Raw genomic sequence first — 17828 nt, forward strand, 5'->3', positions numbered from 1 at the left:
ATCGGCAGCAACATCGGTATCAGCCGATATTAGTCACATTTTAACATATGGGTATCAGTCCGATAAGTAAAACTGGGCCAATTTTATTAACCGATATTTGTTAACAACTTGCCGATGTCTGTGTACGTTTTTCTGGTGTGGGAGGGGAGGGGGTTTGGACAAAAGTTAGCAAACACCTGCCTCTCACACTGGACCTATAAGCTAAACCTGCAAATGTATGTCTGTCAGTGTTGTTTAATGGACTTTAAGGACAGGCTGCGTTATCAATAGGGACTTAAGCTGTTGTTAATATGTAATGCTGGTTGTTTGGCATTTTCTCCTCTTTGCAAATCATATACTCTTTAACAATGTTTGTAGGAAATAGAATAGGACTGTGAAGACTGAGCCCCCATATGTTTTGACAAAGGCTGACAATAGCTTATTGCACCTTTGGTTTCACAGAGAAGATGTAATTGAGAGTTGATTTTTCATTAAATTTTTTATTTAAGTAACTGTCTGAATGCCGATCTGGCTAATAATGCAATTTTCACGTTGCTTGTGAACAGAAGTTGTGTGTGTAGTTATTTGTACAAATTGCCTAGTTTAATTTGTATTGTTTGTGAGAACTATGTTAGTCCAAGGGAGAACAAATGTTATAAATAAATTTGACATAATGCAGTATTTTCCTTCCACTACATAGGGAACTACAATCTCTGTAATTGGGAACTAGAGGACAAATATTGGCATATCGGTTATTGACCACATGAGTTGTAAAATATCAACATATTGGATATCGGCCAAAAATCCAATATCGTGCATCCCTACTCCTGATACAATCCTGGTTGGATATTTGACTGCTGTTCATACCAGAAATACAGGTCCTTCTCAAAATATTAGCATATTGTGATAAAGTTCATTATTTTCCATAATGTCATGATGAAAATTTAACATTCATATATTTTAGATTCATTGCACACTACAGTTATGCACTCAATACTTGGTCGGGAATCCTTTTGCAGAAATGACTGCTTCAATGCGGCGTGGCATGGAGGCAATCAGCCTGTGGCACTGCTGAGGTCTTATGGAGGCCCAGGATGCTTCGATAGCGGCGTTTAGCTCATCCAGAGTGTTGGGTCTTGAGTCTCTCAACGTTCTCTTCACAATATCCCACAGATTCTCTATGGGCTTCAGGTCAGGAGAGTTGGCAGGCCAATTGAGCACAGTGATACCATGGTCAGTAAACCATTCACCAGTGGTTTTGCCAGGTCGTGCTGAAAAATGAAATCTTCATCTTCATAAAGCTTTTCAGCAGATGAAAGCATGAAGTGCTCCAAAATCTCCTGATAGCTAGCTGCATTGACCCTGCCCTTGATAAAACACAGTGGACCAACACCAGCAGCTGACACAGCACCCCAGACCATCACTGATTGTGGGTACTTGACACTGGACTTCTGGCATTTTGGCATTTCCTTCTCCCCAGTCTTCCTCCAGACTCTGGCACCTTGATTTCCGAATGACATGCAGAATTTGCTTTCATCCGAAAAAAGTACTTTGGACCACTGAGCAACAGTCCAGTGCTGCTTCTCTGTAGCCCAGGTCAGGCGCATCTGCCGCTGTTTCTGGTTCAAAAGTGGCTTGACCTGGGGAATGCGGCACCTGTAGCCCATTTCCTGCACACGCCTGTGCACGGTGGCTCTGGATGTTTCTACTCCAGACTCAGTCCACTGCTTCCGCAGGTCCCCCAAGGTCTGGAATCGGCCCTTCTCCACAATCTTCCTCAGGGTCCGGTCACCTCTTCTCGTTGTGCAGCGTTTTCTGCCACACTTTTTCCTTCCCACTGAGGTGCCTTGATACAGCACTCTGGGAACAGCCTATTCGTTCAGAAATGTCTTTCTGTGTCTTACCTTCTTGCTTGAGGTTGTCAATAGTGGCCTTCTGGACAGCAGTCAGGTCGGCAGTCTTACCCATGATTGGGGTTTTGAGTGATGAACCAGGCTGGGAGTTTTAAAGGCCTCAGGAATCTTTTGCAGGTGTTTAGAGTCAACTCGTTGATTCAGATGATTAGGTTCATAGCTCGTTTAGAGACCCTTTTAATGATATGCTAATTTTGTGAGATAGGAATTTTGGGTTTTCATGAGCTGTATGCCAAAATCATCCGTATTAAGACAATAAAAGACCTGAAATATTTCAGTTAGTGTGCAATGAATCTAAAATATATGAATGTTAAATTTTCATCATGACATTATGGAAAATAATTAACTTTATCACAATATGCTAATATTTTGAGAAGGACCTGTATTATTGCTGATGCAAGCAAGTGTATGTAAACTTCTGCCAAGAACTGTATGCCTAACAGTGTTACTTACCAAACTTTATTAGTGCAGTGATGGATACATAATCTGTACTTCACAAATGAGCTAGAAGGAATTGGACAGGAATACACATACAGTTTGACCAATAATGAAAGACAACACCTGAGAGCTTCAGGTGATCCACCGTCTGTCTCAAGTGAACTAGAGTTTAAGACTTAAACTGAGGAACTAATTCTATTTTACACAGTTAGCTTTTATTAAGGTATTTCCTTTATTAGTAGAAGATTAAAAGGTAACTTTAACATATTTAACCTATTTTACATTTGAAAAAGAACTAAAGTATTGAACTTAAGTCATGATAGACACAAATAAGGAGCAAGATTTGACACCAGAGAACGAATACAGTTGATGTTAATGTAGTTTCTTAATTTACAGAAGCATTTCTGGAGTCATCTGGTGAAAAAGTCTTTGATTGTTTTTTTGTTAGGGTCTTGGCCGACACTGGTGCCAGTGGAGTATCGAGCAGGTGCTGTTTCTGGTGAATTGTCCTCCCAGTCTGCAGCCTCCAATAGGATGGCCTCGTCAAAGTCGTCTTCTTCAGAGAAAGATCTCTGGAACATTTCCATGATGCTCTTCTGATTCGGGTCCTGGACGAATACAAGCGATAATAACGTTCAGCATTGGATCTATAAAGCCCAGACATGGATCATCACGTGCAAATGTGTTTTATAAGCTAGCTGTGACTGGATTGAATTTAAAATCATATACATGTATGAAACCTACCTTTAAGTGGAAGCTTGCATTCACAGCATTGTCCAAAAGGTTTGACTCTGACAGACCCACCTTTTCCAACACATTCATTTTAGCCTGAATCATTGGCCTGGATCAATACATAAATAATCAGTGAAATCTGAGCCTTTCATGACATGCATATCAGTCAGCCCACATTACCTCTCCCCCCTACTGCTTCAGTTTTTGGTTTAGTGGTCAATAAATGCATAAAAAAGGAATAATATGAGATAATATTGTCTGAACTTACATAATTATCGTGGTTCAGTTATTTGTTACTTCCAGCCAATTAAGACATACCAGAGATGATCATCAGCAGTTCCTTTGGCAACCAGGTAGTGAATGTTGACATTGTTAGTCTGTCCAATACGATGAACCCTGTCCTCTGCCTGAATGAGAACCTGCAGAAAAAAAAGACAACACTTTCAATGTTCTGCAGTGTTTTTCAGCTCCATGTGTCTGTACTGACCCAACTTAAAGAAAATATTAAATCAAAACACAATGAAGTCAACATTTCTGCGGGCGGCAACTGAACTAAAGTCAGCGTTAGGTTCTTTAGTGAGAATGAAGGTGAGAAAAAACTGCCCTAATTAGCTGAACCAAAACAAATGAGTTATATTCTGCTTGACATATTTACTGAACAAAAATAATTTCCAGACAATATGGATAAGAAATGTCATCTTAGCAACATCCTGTTCCAAAAGTGAGAAATTAGTGCATCTACTGTGAAATACGGATCCTTTTCCCAACATCTTTAGACATCTCTTCTGGGGAACAGGGTTATGGGTACTAAAATCACTAATAACTCGTGTTTTGTTATTCTGAAATAGAGGGCAAGTCATTGGGGTAAAGTTAATGCATTGAGACATTCATGGTGTGGTCAAATCCATAGAATTAGAACCAGGTTAGGCACCAAAACCTATCCTAAACTTCTGTGTATTTTTATAACTATTAGTTTCTGACTTTGCCAGTCAATCATCTCAAAGCTCCATTTGCAAAAAGAACTACCGATCTATGGCTATGAGTTGGTCTAGAGCATCAAACCGATCTCTAGGTTATATAAAGGTATTGGTGGACAATATGGCAAAAAATAATATTCTGCTTCCTAAAATGTTTTAAATAACAGACTGTTCAGGCCAACAGATTTTCACTCCTTTGCATAATTTTGCTAACTTGTGTCCCTCACATTTAAATTTTAATACTGAAAAATACTCTTTAAGCCAAACCTAAAAACTGTATTTATGAAAAACAAAAAATTAAACACCGAGGTATTGTATAATCTAGCTACATAAACTTTAGGTTAAGAAGCTAAAATGAAAAGTTTGAAAAAACAACGGCTTTAAAAGCACAAAACAACAAAAGGACAGAATCCTTTTTATAGACGATATCCCAATATTCCTGCTTTGGCAGATCGGCAATATGTTTTACTCCATCTGCCAATACTGTCATATCTCCAGTACCTAGGTTGTGGTATAGTTACAGAAAGATCTAAAATTCTCTCTAAGAAATAAATACTATTCCTACAGATACTGACTGTTTACAGAGTGCTGCATTCAAGCAAATTAATAGAAAGTTGAGTGGAAGGAAAAGTGTGGTGGGTGTGCAAGCTACAGAGACACCCATAGTCTTGAGTAGATTGCGAAACAACTAGTTTATTAACCCAATGTCATCTATAATGAATCAATTAAGAGCTTAAATCAGACCTCTGAATTAGCTGAAGGAATAATTTTACTAAAAAGAGCAAAAATGCAAATACATTTTCAGTAACTTCACATCTGCCAGGTCTTATTCCAGCAAATTCAAACCAGAAGCAGACATTGGATGTAAAAAGAAGTCTTCAGAAACTGTTGGTACAGGTAAAGCCTTGCAGATGGAGTTCCTATGATTCAAGTTTAAACTAAAACGATATTAAATGACAGCTTACTCTCCATAGGTGATAGATACAAGCCTCTTGGACAAATGGTGCCTTAACGTTTCCCTCAAGAGATTCTTGGAAGTTTTGATCTTTCCTTTTATTAAATATTTAATCAGTTATTTTTCCTCTTCTGATTCTGTCTGAATAAAACAAATTCATTAAAAAGGACCGTTTTTAGGTCGTTTCTACTGCTGCGCTGAGTGTGTTTGATACAAGGCCATCATTCATCTCATGCCTGGCAGCCTGGATCCACCGTTTACTTTTATCACATAATAATGGCCGGGTATTGATCTTCTGGGGAGCATTTATATATTTTATAGCCAAAGCTTTGAAAAATATGCCACACAAAGTGATACATAAAAGGTAGCAGCTGAGATTTCAGCATCTATGCTAGAGGTGAACCTGTGTGGCACATTTGAAACCAACTGAAGACTTTTCCTATTCTACTGTAAGTCTATGAGCCTAAAGGAAGTTTAACTGAATACCTGCAGCCAAAACAATATTCCTAAACAGAAATACGGTCAATTCTTACAAACATCTGACTGTGAGGGCTTACCCCTGGGTTCCAGAAAAGCTCAGCAAAGATCACCAGATCTGCAGAGTGCAGAGTGAGACCCATATTAGCTGCAGTGATGGACAACACTGCCACGCAGGACTTGGATGAATATTGAAACTTTTCACACAGCTGCTGCCGCTCTGCTGACGGAGTCGCCCCATCGATGCGGATGAAGCTGACACTCTGTTGGAAGTTGAAAGCTCTCAGTTTTTCTTTAGGTTTTGAAATTTTGGACCAAGAAAAAGAAAAACTATTCAACCGACATTATTATGAGAAACATCACAGTGCCTTGCAGAAGTATTCATACCTCATTAACATTGCAATCATAACCCTTAATGTATTTTATTGGGATTTTATATTATCAACCGGTCTAACATGATACATGGTTTTCAAAACATTTCAAAATCCTGTATGTTATTTAATCTCAGTATAAATCCAGATGTTCTGTGAAGGCCTCAGAGGTTTGTTAGAGAACATCAGTGAACAAATAGCATCATGAAGCCCAAGGAGCACAGCAGACAGGTCAGAGATAAAGCTGTGGAGAGTTTTGAAGCAGGGTTAGGTTGTATAGCAACATGCCATGGTTTCAAAGATCTCACAGAGCACTGTTCAATCCATCTCCTGAAAATGGAAATAGTACACAACAGCTGGAACGCTACCAAGACATGGCTTTTCATCTAAACTGACTGGTCAGAGAAGTAGAGCAGTATACAGAGAAGTAGTCAAGAGGCCCACGGGGACTCTGGAGGAGCTGCAGGGTGGCACAAGGTGTTTGGTTAGATGAGACCAAAACATTTTGACCTACATGCAAAACACAATGCATGGCAGAATACTGATGCTGTGTATCACCCCGAACACACAATCTATGCTGTGAAGCATGGCAGTAGCAGCATCATGCTGTGGGGCTGTTTTCCTTTACCAGGGAAAAGGAAGCTGGTTAGAGTTGATGGGAAGATTGATGGAGCTAAATACAGGGCAGTCCTGGAAGAAACCCTGTTAGAGATTCCAAAAGACTTGATACTGGGGTGGACGTTTGTAAACCTACAGCTAGAGCTATGATGAAATGGTTTAGATCAAAGCATATTTATATTCTAAAATGACCTAGTCAAATCCCAGACCTGTAGGAAGACTTACAGGTCTGAATACAAATGCAAGCAACACTTTACAGATTTTCATTTGTAAAAAAACTTTAGAAACCACGCACTTCCTTACGTTGGTTTATCACATAAAATCCTAATAAAATAAACCAAAGGTTGTGATTGTAATGTGACAAGACGTAAAATTTTTTTTTTTAAATGTTCCAGGGGTGTGAATACTTTTTCAAGGCACTGTATGCTCAAAAATTGATTTACCTTTCTCAGCAGTTCGGCGGTGATGTGATCCAGGACTAATTTATGATGGGCAAACACGAGAAACTTCTCCCTCCCACACTCCAGCATGTCTGTGATATACTCCCTGACCGTGACACAACACACAGAGCCGAGATTTACCGGAATATTTGTTTACAAAGTCTTTAGCCCATCTCTGATCCCTTTGATCACATTGTTCTGACAAATGATCCCGTTTCATCTTTACATTTTTATCTCCATACCCATCAAACGTGCTCTAATCTGACTCCATGATCTCCAACATTAGAGGCGACTGTACTCACATAATGGCCTGCAGCTTGGCTTCAGCTGTGTGGTTGTAGAAGATGAGCAGGGCCTCCTTCTCCTCCATTTTCTGAAAACAGAAAAAAAGATAAGGAAGAGCAGAAGATAAGAAGTGACAGGATTCTGTTTGATGATTTGATACGACTGCCATTACTGTGATGAGCGCTGTGATTATGCACAATCATGCTCAGCAACTCGCCCCCATTAGAGGGAAATAGGGCTCGACCGGAGCACTCCTCGCTTGAACCGACCTCCTCTTGTACAGAGAAAAAAACTCAAACATCTGTTTTCTTTGGCCTAAAGAAAGACTGAGCGATTAATCTTAGAGACTTTGATTTGAACGCTTTCACTACAACACTGTGCTACACTCATGAGACGATTAGATCTGGAAATATTCAAGAACAGTGGAACTGTTTTTGTTAAGTTTATATTTTTTATTCTTTGTAATTCTAAACTATAATATCAGTACAACTTTATTGGTAAAATTAATAAGGGCAGAAGGTGCAGCCTGTTACCTTTGGTCTGATGTTATCCATCTGAGGAAATCAGCTTAATAAACAAAGTATTTTTTTCATGAGTACAAGCAATCGGTTCTATTCTTTTTGCGGGAACTCTATTGGATTGCTAAATTTAATTTACTCGTACTCGTCGTCTTCCGCTTTATCCGGGACTGGGTCGCTTGAGCAGCAGACTGAGTAGAAACACCCAGACTTCCCTCTCCCCAGACACCTCCTCCAGCTCCTCCGGGGGGAGCCCAAGGCGTTTCCAGGCCAGCCGAGAGACATAGTCCCTCCAGCGTGTCCTGGGCCGTCCCCTGAGCCTCCTCCCAGTGGGACGTGCCTGGAACACCTCCTGAGGAAGGCGTCCAGGAGGCATCCGGTATAGATCCCCGAGCCACCTCAACTGGCTCCTCTCGATGTGGAGGAACAGCGGCTCTACTCCAAGCTCCTCACCCTATCTCTAAGGGAGTGCCCGGCCACCCTACCGAGGAAGCTCATTTCCGCCGCTTGTATCCGGGATCTCGTTCTTTCGGTCATGACCCAAACTTCATGGCCATAAGTGAGGGTAGGAACGTAGACCGACCGGTAAATTGAGAGCTTCGCTTTTCGGCTCAGCTCTCTCTTCACCACAACGGACCAGCACAGAGCCCCCATTACTGCAGCAGCCACACCGATCCGTCTGTCGATCTCCCTCTCCATTCTTCCCTCACTCGTGAACAAGACCCCGAGATACTTGAACTCCTCCACTTGAGGCAGGAACTCCCCTCCAACCTGGAGAGGACAAGCCACCCTTTTCTGGTCGACAACCACGGCCTTGGACTTGGAGGAGCTGATCTTCATCCTAGCCGCTTCACATTCGGCTGGAAACCTCCCCACGTCATCTGCAAAAAGAAGAGACGAAATCCTCTGGTCCCCAAACCAGATCCCCTCCGACCCTTGGCTGTGTCTAAATTTAATTATTAGAAATTATCAATTGATTAGTGACACAAGCGCTCACACAGAGTTGTGTAAAAGTGTTCATACTTTTTGAAATTTTTTCACATTAACCACAGACTTCAATGTGTTTTACAGGGTTTTTATGCGGCAGACCCACACAAAGTAGGTTAATAATTGTGTTGTGGAAGGAAAATGATGCCTGGTTTTCAACAGTTTTTACAAATAAAAATCCAAAAAGAGTGGGGTGCATATGCATTCAGCCCAGGGTTATCGTTTGCATACATTTTGCTGAAATAATCACTGCAAGACGTTTTGGGCATGCCTCTACCGTTCTTCCATATCAGGTTCATCTCAGCCAGTCTGGTTACTTCACATTTTTCCTGTAAAAATTATACTAGTATATCATACTTCTCCTGGTTGCAATTCTGGCTTCAGATTTCCAATTAGATTTTGGCCTTGACTTTGACTAGGCCATTCTAACACATGAATATGCTTTGATCTAAAGCATTCATCATAGCCCTGGCTGTGGGTTTAGGGTTGCTGTCCTGCTGGAAGGCGAACCTCCACCTTTTGGCAGCCTCCAAGAGGTTTTCTTTCAGGACTGCTCCATCTATCATCCCATCAGCTTTAACAAGATTTCCTGCTCCTGAATCCCCACAACATGATGCTTCCATGCTTCACGTTTCCCCGTGGTATGTTCAGGATGATGTGGAGTGTCAGTTTTCTGCCACACAAAATAACTTCACCAGGAGAACCATCGTCAACATGCCACGCTTTTCAATTTTTAAAATCAAGACATTTTCAACGATGTATCATTCTCCTTCCAGTTCACAATCACGCACGGCTTTGTGTTAGTCTCCAACAGAAAATCACAGAAGGTTTAATTATGGTTGTTACAAGTTTGAGGGTTATTAATAACATTTTAAGCCATTGCAGATACCAGTTTCAGACCGTTTCTGGCACTTATTCATACAATAAACTGGTGCCCTATATTTATTATCTCGTGTGTTTGTTGTTGCAGGCTTGATTCTACGATCAGCTGCTGAATGAAACTAGACAGGTTTCATCTCAATGTTCAAAATATGGTAAAATATGATCAAATAAAATACAGGATTTAACATTTCAACACATCTTGCAGTAGATTTATTTCCTCGTAAATATTACATTTGACACACTTTCAAATAAATGAAGAAAATAAGCAAGATGTGGTTTACTAAACTGCAATCTGTTTTCCCTCTTAAGTCTACAAAACACGCTTTCCTGATAACACAGAGAGAGACAAAAAGCCAAAAGTCTATAAGCTGTAATTTACTGTAATTATTTTTGAATAGTTCAATTTCTAATGGAACTAAACATGTTTTCAAGTCTAATAATTATAATTTCTAGGGAGAAATCAGAATCGTTATCAGCACTTTAAATGTAAAACTGCAGAAATAAGACATTTAATGAACATTGTTTTCTTTGACTCTGTGTGGGTCATACTGGTTCATGGATTTCATGCCACAAATGTTCCCCACATTTTATATTTTGCAACAGCAGGATATGTAATTAAAATGGAATCGTGCAAGAAATATGGAAGCTCTTTGAAACAAATGAAAAAATATTTTTAAACAGATTAAACCAAAAATATTCATCCTCATGACTTACACTCCGATGATCTTTGGCCAGTTGCTTGGCTGCAGCTGACAGAGCAGCTTTGGTGCGGGTACTGACCCCTTCTATGGTCACTGTGACCACCTTACGCTGCTTGGACGGAAGCTGGGAAAGGACATCAGCCTTGAGGCGGCGCAGCATCAGACACTCCTCCAACAGCAGCTTTAGCTCTCCGAGGTTAGAGGAGCCTGAGTAGTCCCAGCCCCAGTTCTTCTACAGGTGATGGAAGCAGAGAAAACCAGAGAACAAACGTGATGATGGGACAGATTAATAGATGGAGAACAGATACAGATAACATAAAAGGGGCAAATTGGATTTTAGTCTTGAAGCCTTGATAAGTAAAAATCCGATATCAGTTTTATGGCCTAGGTAATAATCCAACCATCTTTTTTTATCATGCGTTTCTTTGCTTGATTTTACTAAATTAAAATATTACCTGTTAAGGTTTTAGCAGAGATGTAAATGAAATAATCAAATCTGACAAAGGCAGATGAATGAAATATCAGCCAGCTAAAGCCTTTGAATTTTCTTGAATGTTCTAAAATGACAGGGAAATTAAACCTGATGCCTTTAAGTGTTGATTCATGAGATTTAAGATACCTCGCGGGCGTCACAGTAGCGAACCCCAAACTCATGGAACCGAGGGAAAAGTGCAGGTCTGACGGCCAGAATCTGGGTGTAGAGCTCGCAGGGTCTGGACATTGCAGGAGTCCCTGACAGAAGAATCACCCTCTTTGCTGCCTGAGGATGAAAGAACAGCATCTCAGACCGGACCCACCAATAAACAGGTAGACTTCTACTTTGTAGAACCACCTTTTGACGGTGGTCTTTTGGCCTGTAGCTCTATCAGCTTTGCAACTATGGACAATCTATGTTTTGACCACCATTCTTTGCAAAAAACTCAAATGTAGGAAGAGTGGACAGAGGAAGACTCTGGATGGAAAGACATCAATTTTCAAGTCTTGCCACACATTCTCAATTGGATTTAGGTCTGGACTTTGATTAGGACATTCTAACACATGAATATGCTTTGATCTAGACCATTCCTTCAAAGCTCCTGCTGTTTGTTTAGGGCCTTTGTCCTACTGAAAAGTCAACTTCCGCCTCAGTCTCTCAGTCTTTTGCAACCTCCAAAAATGTTTCTTCCAGGGTTGTATTCCATCCATCTTCCCACCAACTCTGACCAGTTTCCTTCTTCTAACTGAAGAACGACCATGATGCTCCCACAGCCATTATTTTACATTTGGGGATGCTGTGTTCAGGTTGGTGTGCAGCAGGTCAACTTCAATAATTTAGCTAACTTAAGGGACAGGAACTCTACTTACAGTACTCTGCTTTGTGAGTAGATGTAAAGAGTCTGGTAAAATTAGTCCATCTGTTATTAACAACAATTATGTTTTATTATTACCTTCAGCAGAGGTAAGGCTGCTTTGCAACGGGCAGTCTTCATGTTCTTCAGAAAGTGAGATTCGTCCTGCACAGAACGGTGCAGATTTGTTGTTTAAAACACAAACTAAAAGATCTTCAGACTTCATTAGGATTTCCAGAACCAAAAACTGATTAAACTGGAGCCAGTTCAATAGCAGCTCACCATAATGAGAACATAGAAGGAGTGTCCTGGGTGCTGTTTGTCCATCCTGCTCAACAGGTCGTAGCTGACAATGTTGACCAATCCAGACCGCATGTCGTCTTTGGCCTTTACCACCACGTTGATGCTGCCGGGACTCAGGGAGGGGAGCCAGCGTCTGAAGGCCTACAGGCATGAATCATTAAGGAAACACCTCAGAGGAACCACATTTATTAGTCTTGTTTTACTCCCTTGACTGGGAATAATTTGGTCTGTGTAGGGTTATTCACTTCCAAAATGCCACACCTTTCCAGACCAACAACCTTCTGGGAATTTTTAAGTTTAAATTATTTACCAAATAGGGTTTTATTTTCTGTATCTTCAACAGTCCATGAAAAAACCACAATGATGATCCTGGCTCTACACTCTGCAGTAAGGGAAAGGGCTATTCCACCATTCAAGCCGCATTTCAATATACCTGACAATTAGACTTAGATTTAGTCAAACCTGGGATGGATTCTCCACCAATAAACACAAATCACTCGCCATTTACTTGTCAGCCCCTTTTTAGACTGACTGACTGTCCAGACAGGAGACAAGTCTCACAGGGAAAGTGTCCTCTTCAAGGGGAGGTTTACTTTATGATGTCTTACTAGGAAGGCTGTGTTTGTTCAGAGAGAAGAACAACTTATTCAATGGAAACAAGACCAAATAAACAGGGTTATCATGCAGTCTTAAAATATATTCATTGTATTTCTCATGTTTTCTAGTTCTAGATAAGTATGGGGGAAAAATAAGAACATGAAAAACATTTCCAACATTTACACTAAAAACTCATGACCCTTTGCTGCATGTCTTCCCTTCTCTCTCTCCATCCCATTTCCTGTTGGCCAACTTAAAAAATAAAGGCCACTAGAGCCACAAAATAAAAAATAAAAAATGCAAAAACTCTTGATCCTTTTTCATTGTTTCCTTTATTCTGAAAGCTCAAATTGGATACAGACTTCCATATTCAATTAGAAAATTGTATTTACGCAGCTTGACGAAAAGCGGAAGATCGAGCGGGCTCACAGGGCCCAGCGGGTGCACCTTGGGGACAGTGAACCTCCACAGCACCTGATTCTCAGGACACACTACTGCAAAGCTTTTGAGAACATCCTACCCAAGATTATGAAGACTAAAAGCCTTATGTGCCAAGGCCAGCAGCTTGAAATTTTCAGGGACTTTCCTCCTGCTGTAGTTAAAACACCAAGCTGCCTTTACTCCAGCCAGGACCCAACTTAGAGACAAACCCGGGGTTAAATCCTGACTTTTATACCCGACTAAGCTGAGAGTGACGCACGTTGGGAAGTTCCCACAAAATGCATGCTGGTCCACAGATTGGGAAGAAGGGGGAGAAATGAAATGAAATGTGAATGGTATTAATGAACCAGTAAAGAGAGGTAGAGGGCTCACACACCTGAATAATGACTCACAACTTCGATGCAGCTGGATCCAACAGATTTACCATTTCAAATTCTGCATGAAGGCTACAGGCGTAGCTATTTCGATCTCCTGGTGAAGTATTCCTTTCATTCCAAAGTACACAATGCGTATACTAGCATAGACTTGTTGCCATTTTCTTACAGTGCCAAGTACCACAGTATTGTCATCTCTGATCATAGTCCAGTATCATTTATGCTTTCTGAAAATAGGCCTAATCAGACATGTTGGAGATTTAACCCTGGGCTTCTTACAGAGACCAAGTTCTGTGAATATTTGGAAACACACATAAATCTCTTCTTTGAAACCAATAATAAAGATGACACCTCTCCTACGACGCTATGGGCAGCCTTTAAGGCCTATTTGAGCGGCTGTATTATATCTTAGCAGTCATCCCTCAAGAAACGCAATAGAGCAAAGCAAGCAGAACTAGAAGAGCAGATCCGCCAATTAGATATGGATGATGCTCATCAACCTTCCCTGGAGAAATACACTGAAACTGCAGCACTCAAACAAACAAAGCTCAATAAAATCGCGTCTGACAGACAATATTTAGAGCATTTACATTCCCTAAACAGAAATCTCTCAAATTTGGTGATAAATCACATAAAATATTAGCAAGGCAATTATGAAAAATTGAAAATGACAGGACTATTCATCAAATTAAATCAGGAACGGGTATTATCTTCACCTCCTGAAGAGATATTAATGATCGATTCAAACAGCTCTATGAAATGTTTTGCAATTTAAAACAACATGCGATACAGCTCAGTCATTTCTAGATGGATGTAAACTCCCTTCATTAAGTGAAGAGGAATGCGAGGCCCTAAATGCAGACATTACATGGGAGGAATTACAAACAGCTAGTAGGTCACTATATAATGGTAAAAGCACAGACTCTGGTGGGTTTAGGAATGAGATATATAAAACGTTTGGTCAGTTGCTGGCTCGCTACCTGTGCAAATTATACATCCAGTCATACAATGAAGGCACGTAGCCGCAGACACCAACGGGGGCCACCATCACCCTACAAGTTAAAACAGGGAAAGATCCAGAAGAAGTGGCCTCTTATAAGCCGATTTAAATGCTTAATACAGGCTGAAGACTTTTAGCAGAAACATTAGCCAGGAGACTTAGCACCGTATTGAATAAATTATTACACCCTGATCAAACTGGGTTCATCCTTTTCAGAGCCTCAGGTGTCTTTTTGATTTTATGCATTGTCCCAGGCCGCCCATACCAGATCTTATGTTAGTTTGAATGCCAAAAAGGAATTAGACAGGGTTGAATGGACTTACCTATTTGCGGTTTTGAACAAGTTTAGGTTTGGCTATAGGTTTCTGTCCTGGATTAAGTTACTATAAAACAACCCCTGTACCAGGATTCTTACTGATCAGACTCTTTCCGCCCCATTTTACCTTGGTTCTAACTTAGCAATCAATAAACTAAAAATCAGTACGGCTCTACCTTATCAGTAACAAGTAAAAGTAATGTTCGGTTACCTTTCTATGGCCATTGTTAAATAAAAACAAATGAACAGTGTGAGTTAACCTAAACAGTGAAGTTTATGTTTGTACCTCAGCCCAGGTGAATCGAACAGATGACGGTGCCACCACTAATAAAGGCCACTCATTCCTGTAGTAGGCTGCTATACAGATGGCCTGCACTGTCTTTCCCAAGCCCATGTCGTCAGCCAGGAGGAGGCGGCCTTGTTTAGACACTGCAAAGCTGCAGGCATGTTTAAAATATTCAAAATTACAGCTTAACACACATCCAAGAACTGCTCATAAACTCCATAAGACTGAGACTTTTACAAATGACTCCAGGTGTTTGACTTATTGGGTACATTATGCTGAGAGAGCATTAGCGGCTGCCCAGAGACACCTACTTGACTCCCTCCTTCTGGAAGGGCATGAGGCTGGAGGTGAGGGTGGGGTCGATGCTTGAGAGGTCCGTCTCAGGGACGTCTAAAGACTTGGCTTCACTCCCATCAAACCTGGCAGCGAACGCCTGGATTACTGGTCTGGGAAGAGGCTCCACCTCCACTCCTGCTATCCCACTGAGCAGATCCACTGAGAAAGGAACACAACATGGTTGGACAAGATGGTGAATGTAAAAGACACAGAAAGGAAAGCAAAGATAAACTGGTTTCACTCACTCAGTCTCTTGTAATCCTCGAGTGAAAAGCTCCACTTTCGTGTGGTCATGTCTGCAATAAATTTAGTTTTGAGAAAACATTTAGACCCCAAATCATTAGGAAAGACTGAAATTAATGAAAAGGCTATTGTACCATAGTTTTTAGTTGGCATTTGCTTAAATGTTGCGATGACATCAGCATGGTAAAGGATGTCAACCTCAAACTTGGTCCGAGACACCAGAATGCACTGCCCTCGCAATGTGGCGCCGGGTTTCTGCCAGCCATTACAGAGCTTCAGCAGCGCCGCTAGCACTGCACCGTCACAGGGTCGGCCGGGTGCTGCCGCAGAGTCCAAAGCTCCGATTCCCTCCACAGGTCTCAGAGATACAGAGGGAATGGCAGCTGCCTGATCCACTGCAACAGGTTGTCAAAATACGGCAAATACCACAAATCATGTTTTTGACCTTTGAGTTTACTTAGAAGAACCGATATGTTCCTACGATGAGTTTCCATACTTAGCTGTTTATAGTCATCCAGACTGAAGTTCCATGTTTTGGTAGCAGGGTCTAGGGCAAAGAAATATATTTTATTACTCCAAAAGAAAGTACAAACTTGGAATACTTTTTAAATGCAAGACAAATATGCAGACGTACAATAAGCAAGGTATCTAATGTATTGCATCTATTAAATATTTATTTATTTTCTTCTTCAGGTACGTACACAACGCCCTCAGCTGTAAAAAAAAAAAAGAAAAATGGGTCGTTGTGAGTTAATTTAATTTTAGCTCATTAATTAAGTGTCACAATCCATCCTCTCTCTAAAGCTGATTTCACATTTGATTGTGTTTTTGTGAGCAATCATGATCCATCACTTGAGATCAGATGGTTTCCAAAGTTTCTAAAAATCTTTGCAAAACAAAGTTCCACATTTTTAAGACAAAAATTTCCACTGTTCCCTTTTTAAGCCCATTTATTTTAAACGTAAATACGAAATACACCGTGAATGTATGGCATACACACAGAGATGACGCTTTGTGCAGAATGGATTGATGGATAAACAAATGCATGGGCAAATACACAGATAGATAGATGAACAGATGCATTCACAAATGAATAGATGGTATGATACAACTTTTAGACAATGGGATAAGGACTAATGTCTGGAGCATGTTTTCTTTTTCCACACTTATCCAGATCTGGCTAACATTTTTATCATATTCCAGACTGCAAACTAACCCATGATACTAACAGGAAAATGTGTTTTCAAGGTCTTCCTCAAAGGTCATACGTGGAAGGGTCAGATACTCACCATAGTTCTTTGAGGGGATGGACTTAAAAACAGCAATAAGCTCTGCATGGTAGCCCACTTCCACCTTGAAGCGATTCTCTGCATGAAGCACACATTTCCCTCTCACCGAGATGGCGGCCTTTTTTGTGTTGGCGCTTGAAGGAGGCTGCACGGCAGAGACTTGTCCAGGTTTGCTGGCTGGCTTGTAGAATGAGCCAGCTGCACTCCCAGATGTGACAGATGTGGCCTGAACTGGCTTGATACCAACACTTCTTCCACCAGATGATCCAAGGCTGTTCAAGTGCTGATTTGTCCGAGGAGGGCCACTGACCTGAATATATAACTTATCAATTAAAGAGAAAACACTTCATGCAGGTTAGACCTTTAAGCAAATTGCCCACCTGTCTGGGCGGATTATTCAGAGTATTTTGGTTGAGTTGATTGCCGGAACCAGGCTGAAGCTGATGGTTTGTTCTGTCTATCTGGTTGCTGCTCATCTGAGAGTCTTTTTTGAAGGGTGGGACAAATCGTGGTGGTGCAGAGAAAGGGGGATTTCTGTGATTTTCGCTCTGTTTGGAGAGATCTGCCTGCGCCGAAGCACCGTTACAGCCCGCTGGAGGCTGCTGTCTTTGGGCTCTTCGCTCTAAAGCCTTCCGTCTGTTCTCCTCAATCTTCCGCTGCTGCTCTGCAGTCAGCTGGTTGGACATGGTGAAGGATTTCTACCTTAACACGCAGTTACCTGTAAATTGGTGATCCATGGTGGAGAAAACTCCAGGCGTGGGCAAGCGTTTAGCTTGACGGCTGCAAACAAACTGTTGCCAACAGCTAAAGAGACTAAAATCCACAACGGTCAAACTTAACAGAGAAAACTTTCATATATTATCACCGCGGGTTTACAGACAATTAAATTTTCAGTTCGCCCAGTTTTTATAAGGCCAACAGCATACTCAAACTAATACATTTGCTCATAAAAACAAGCTGCAACACCTGTCACTACATGCTAACTTTTTAGCTGGTTTAGGAACTGCCGCGCAGGAAGTGACGGATGCTGTTCAAGAGTGAA

At 41.0% G+C, this 17828-nt stretch overlaps 1 protein-coding gene across 1 annotated transcript; it reads right to left on the minus strand.

Moving 5' to 3' along the window:
- Positions 1-2332: 2332 nt before the first annotated feature.
- smarcal1 (SWI/SNF related, matrix associated, actin dependent regulator of chromatin, subfamily a-like 1) lies at positions 2333-17828 on the minus strand. The gene is made up of 17 exons (XM_047371206.1): positions 17167-17828; positions 16787-17096; positions 15994-16044; positions 15632-15892; positions 15500-15550; positions 15230-15413; positions 14919-15069; positions 11884-12045; positions 11701-11766; positions 10893-11033; positions 10287-10505; positions 7203-7273; positions 6904-7006; positions 5552-5734; positions 3381-3481; positions 3075-3171; positions 2333-2938 (listed from the first exon to the last, which is right to left on the minus strand). The coding sequence occupies exons 1-17, from the start codon at positions 17470-17472 to the stop codon at positions 2741-2743; spliced, it is 2655 nt and encodes an 884-aa protein (XP_047227162.1). The 5' UTR covers positions 17473-17828; the 3' UTR covers positions 2333-2740.

This window comes from Girardinichthys multiradiatus, chromosome 7 (genome assembly GCF_021462225.1).
Source record: "Girardinichthys multiradiatus isolate DD_20200921_A chromosome 7, DD_fGirMul_XY1, whole genome shotgun sequence".
NCBI classification, from domain to species: Eukaryota; Metazoa; Chordata; class Actinopteri; order Cyprinodontiformes; family Goodeidae; genus Girardinichthys; species Girardinichthys multiradiatus.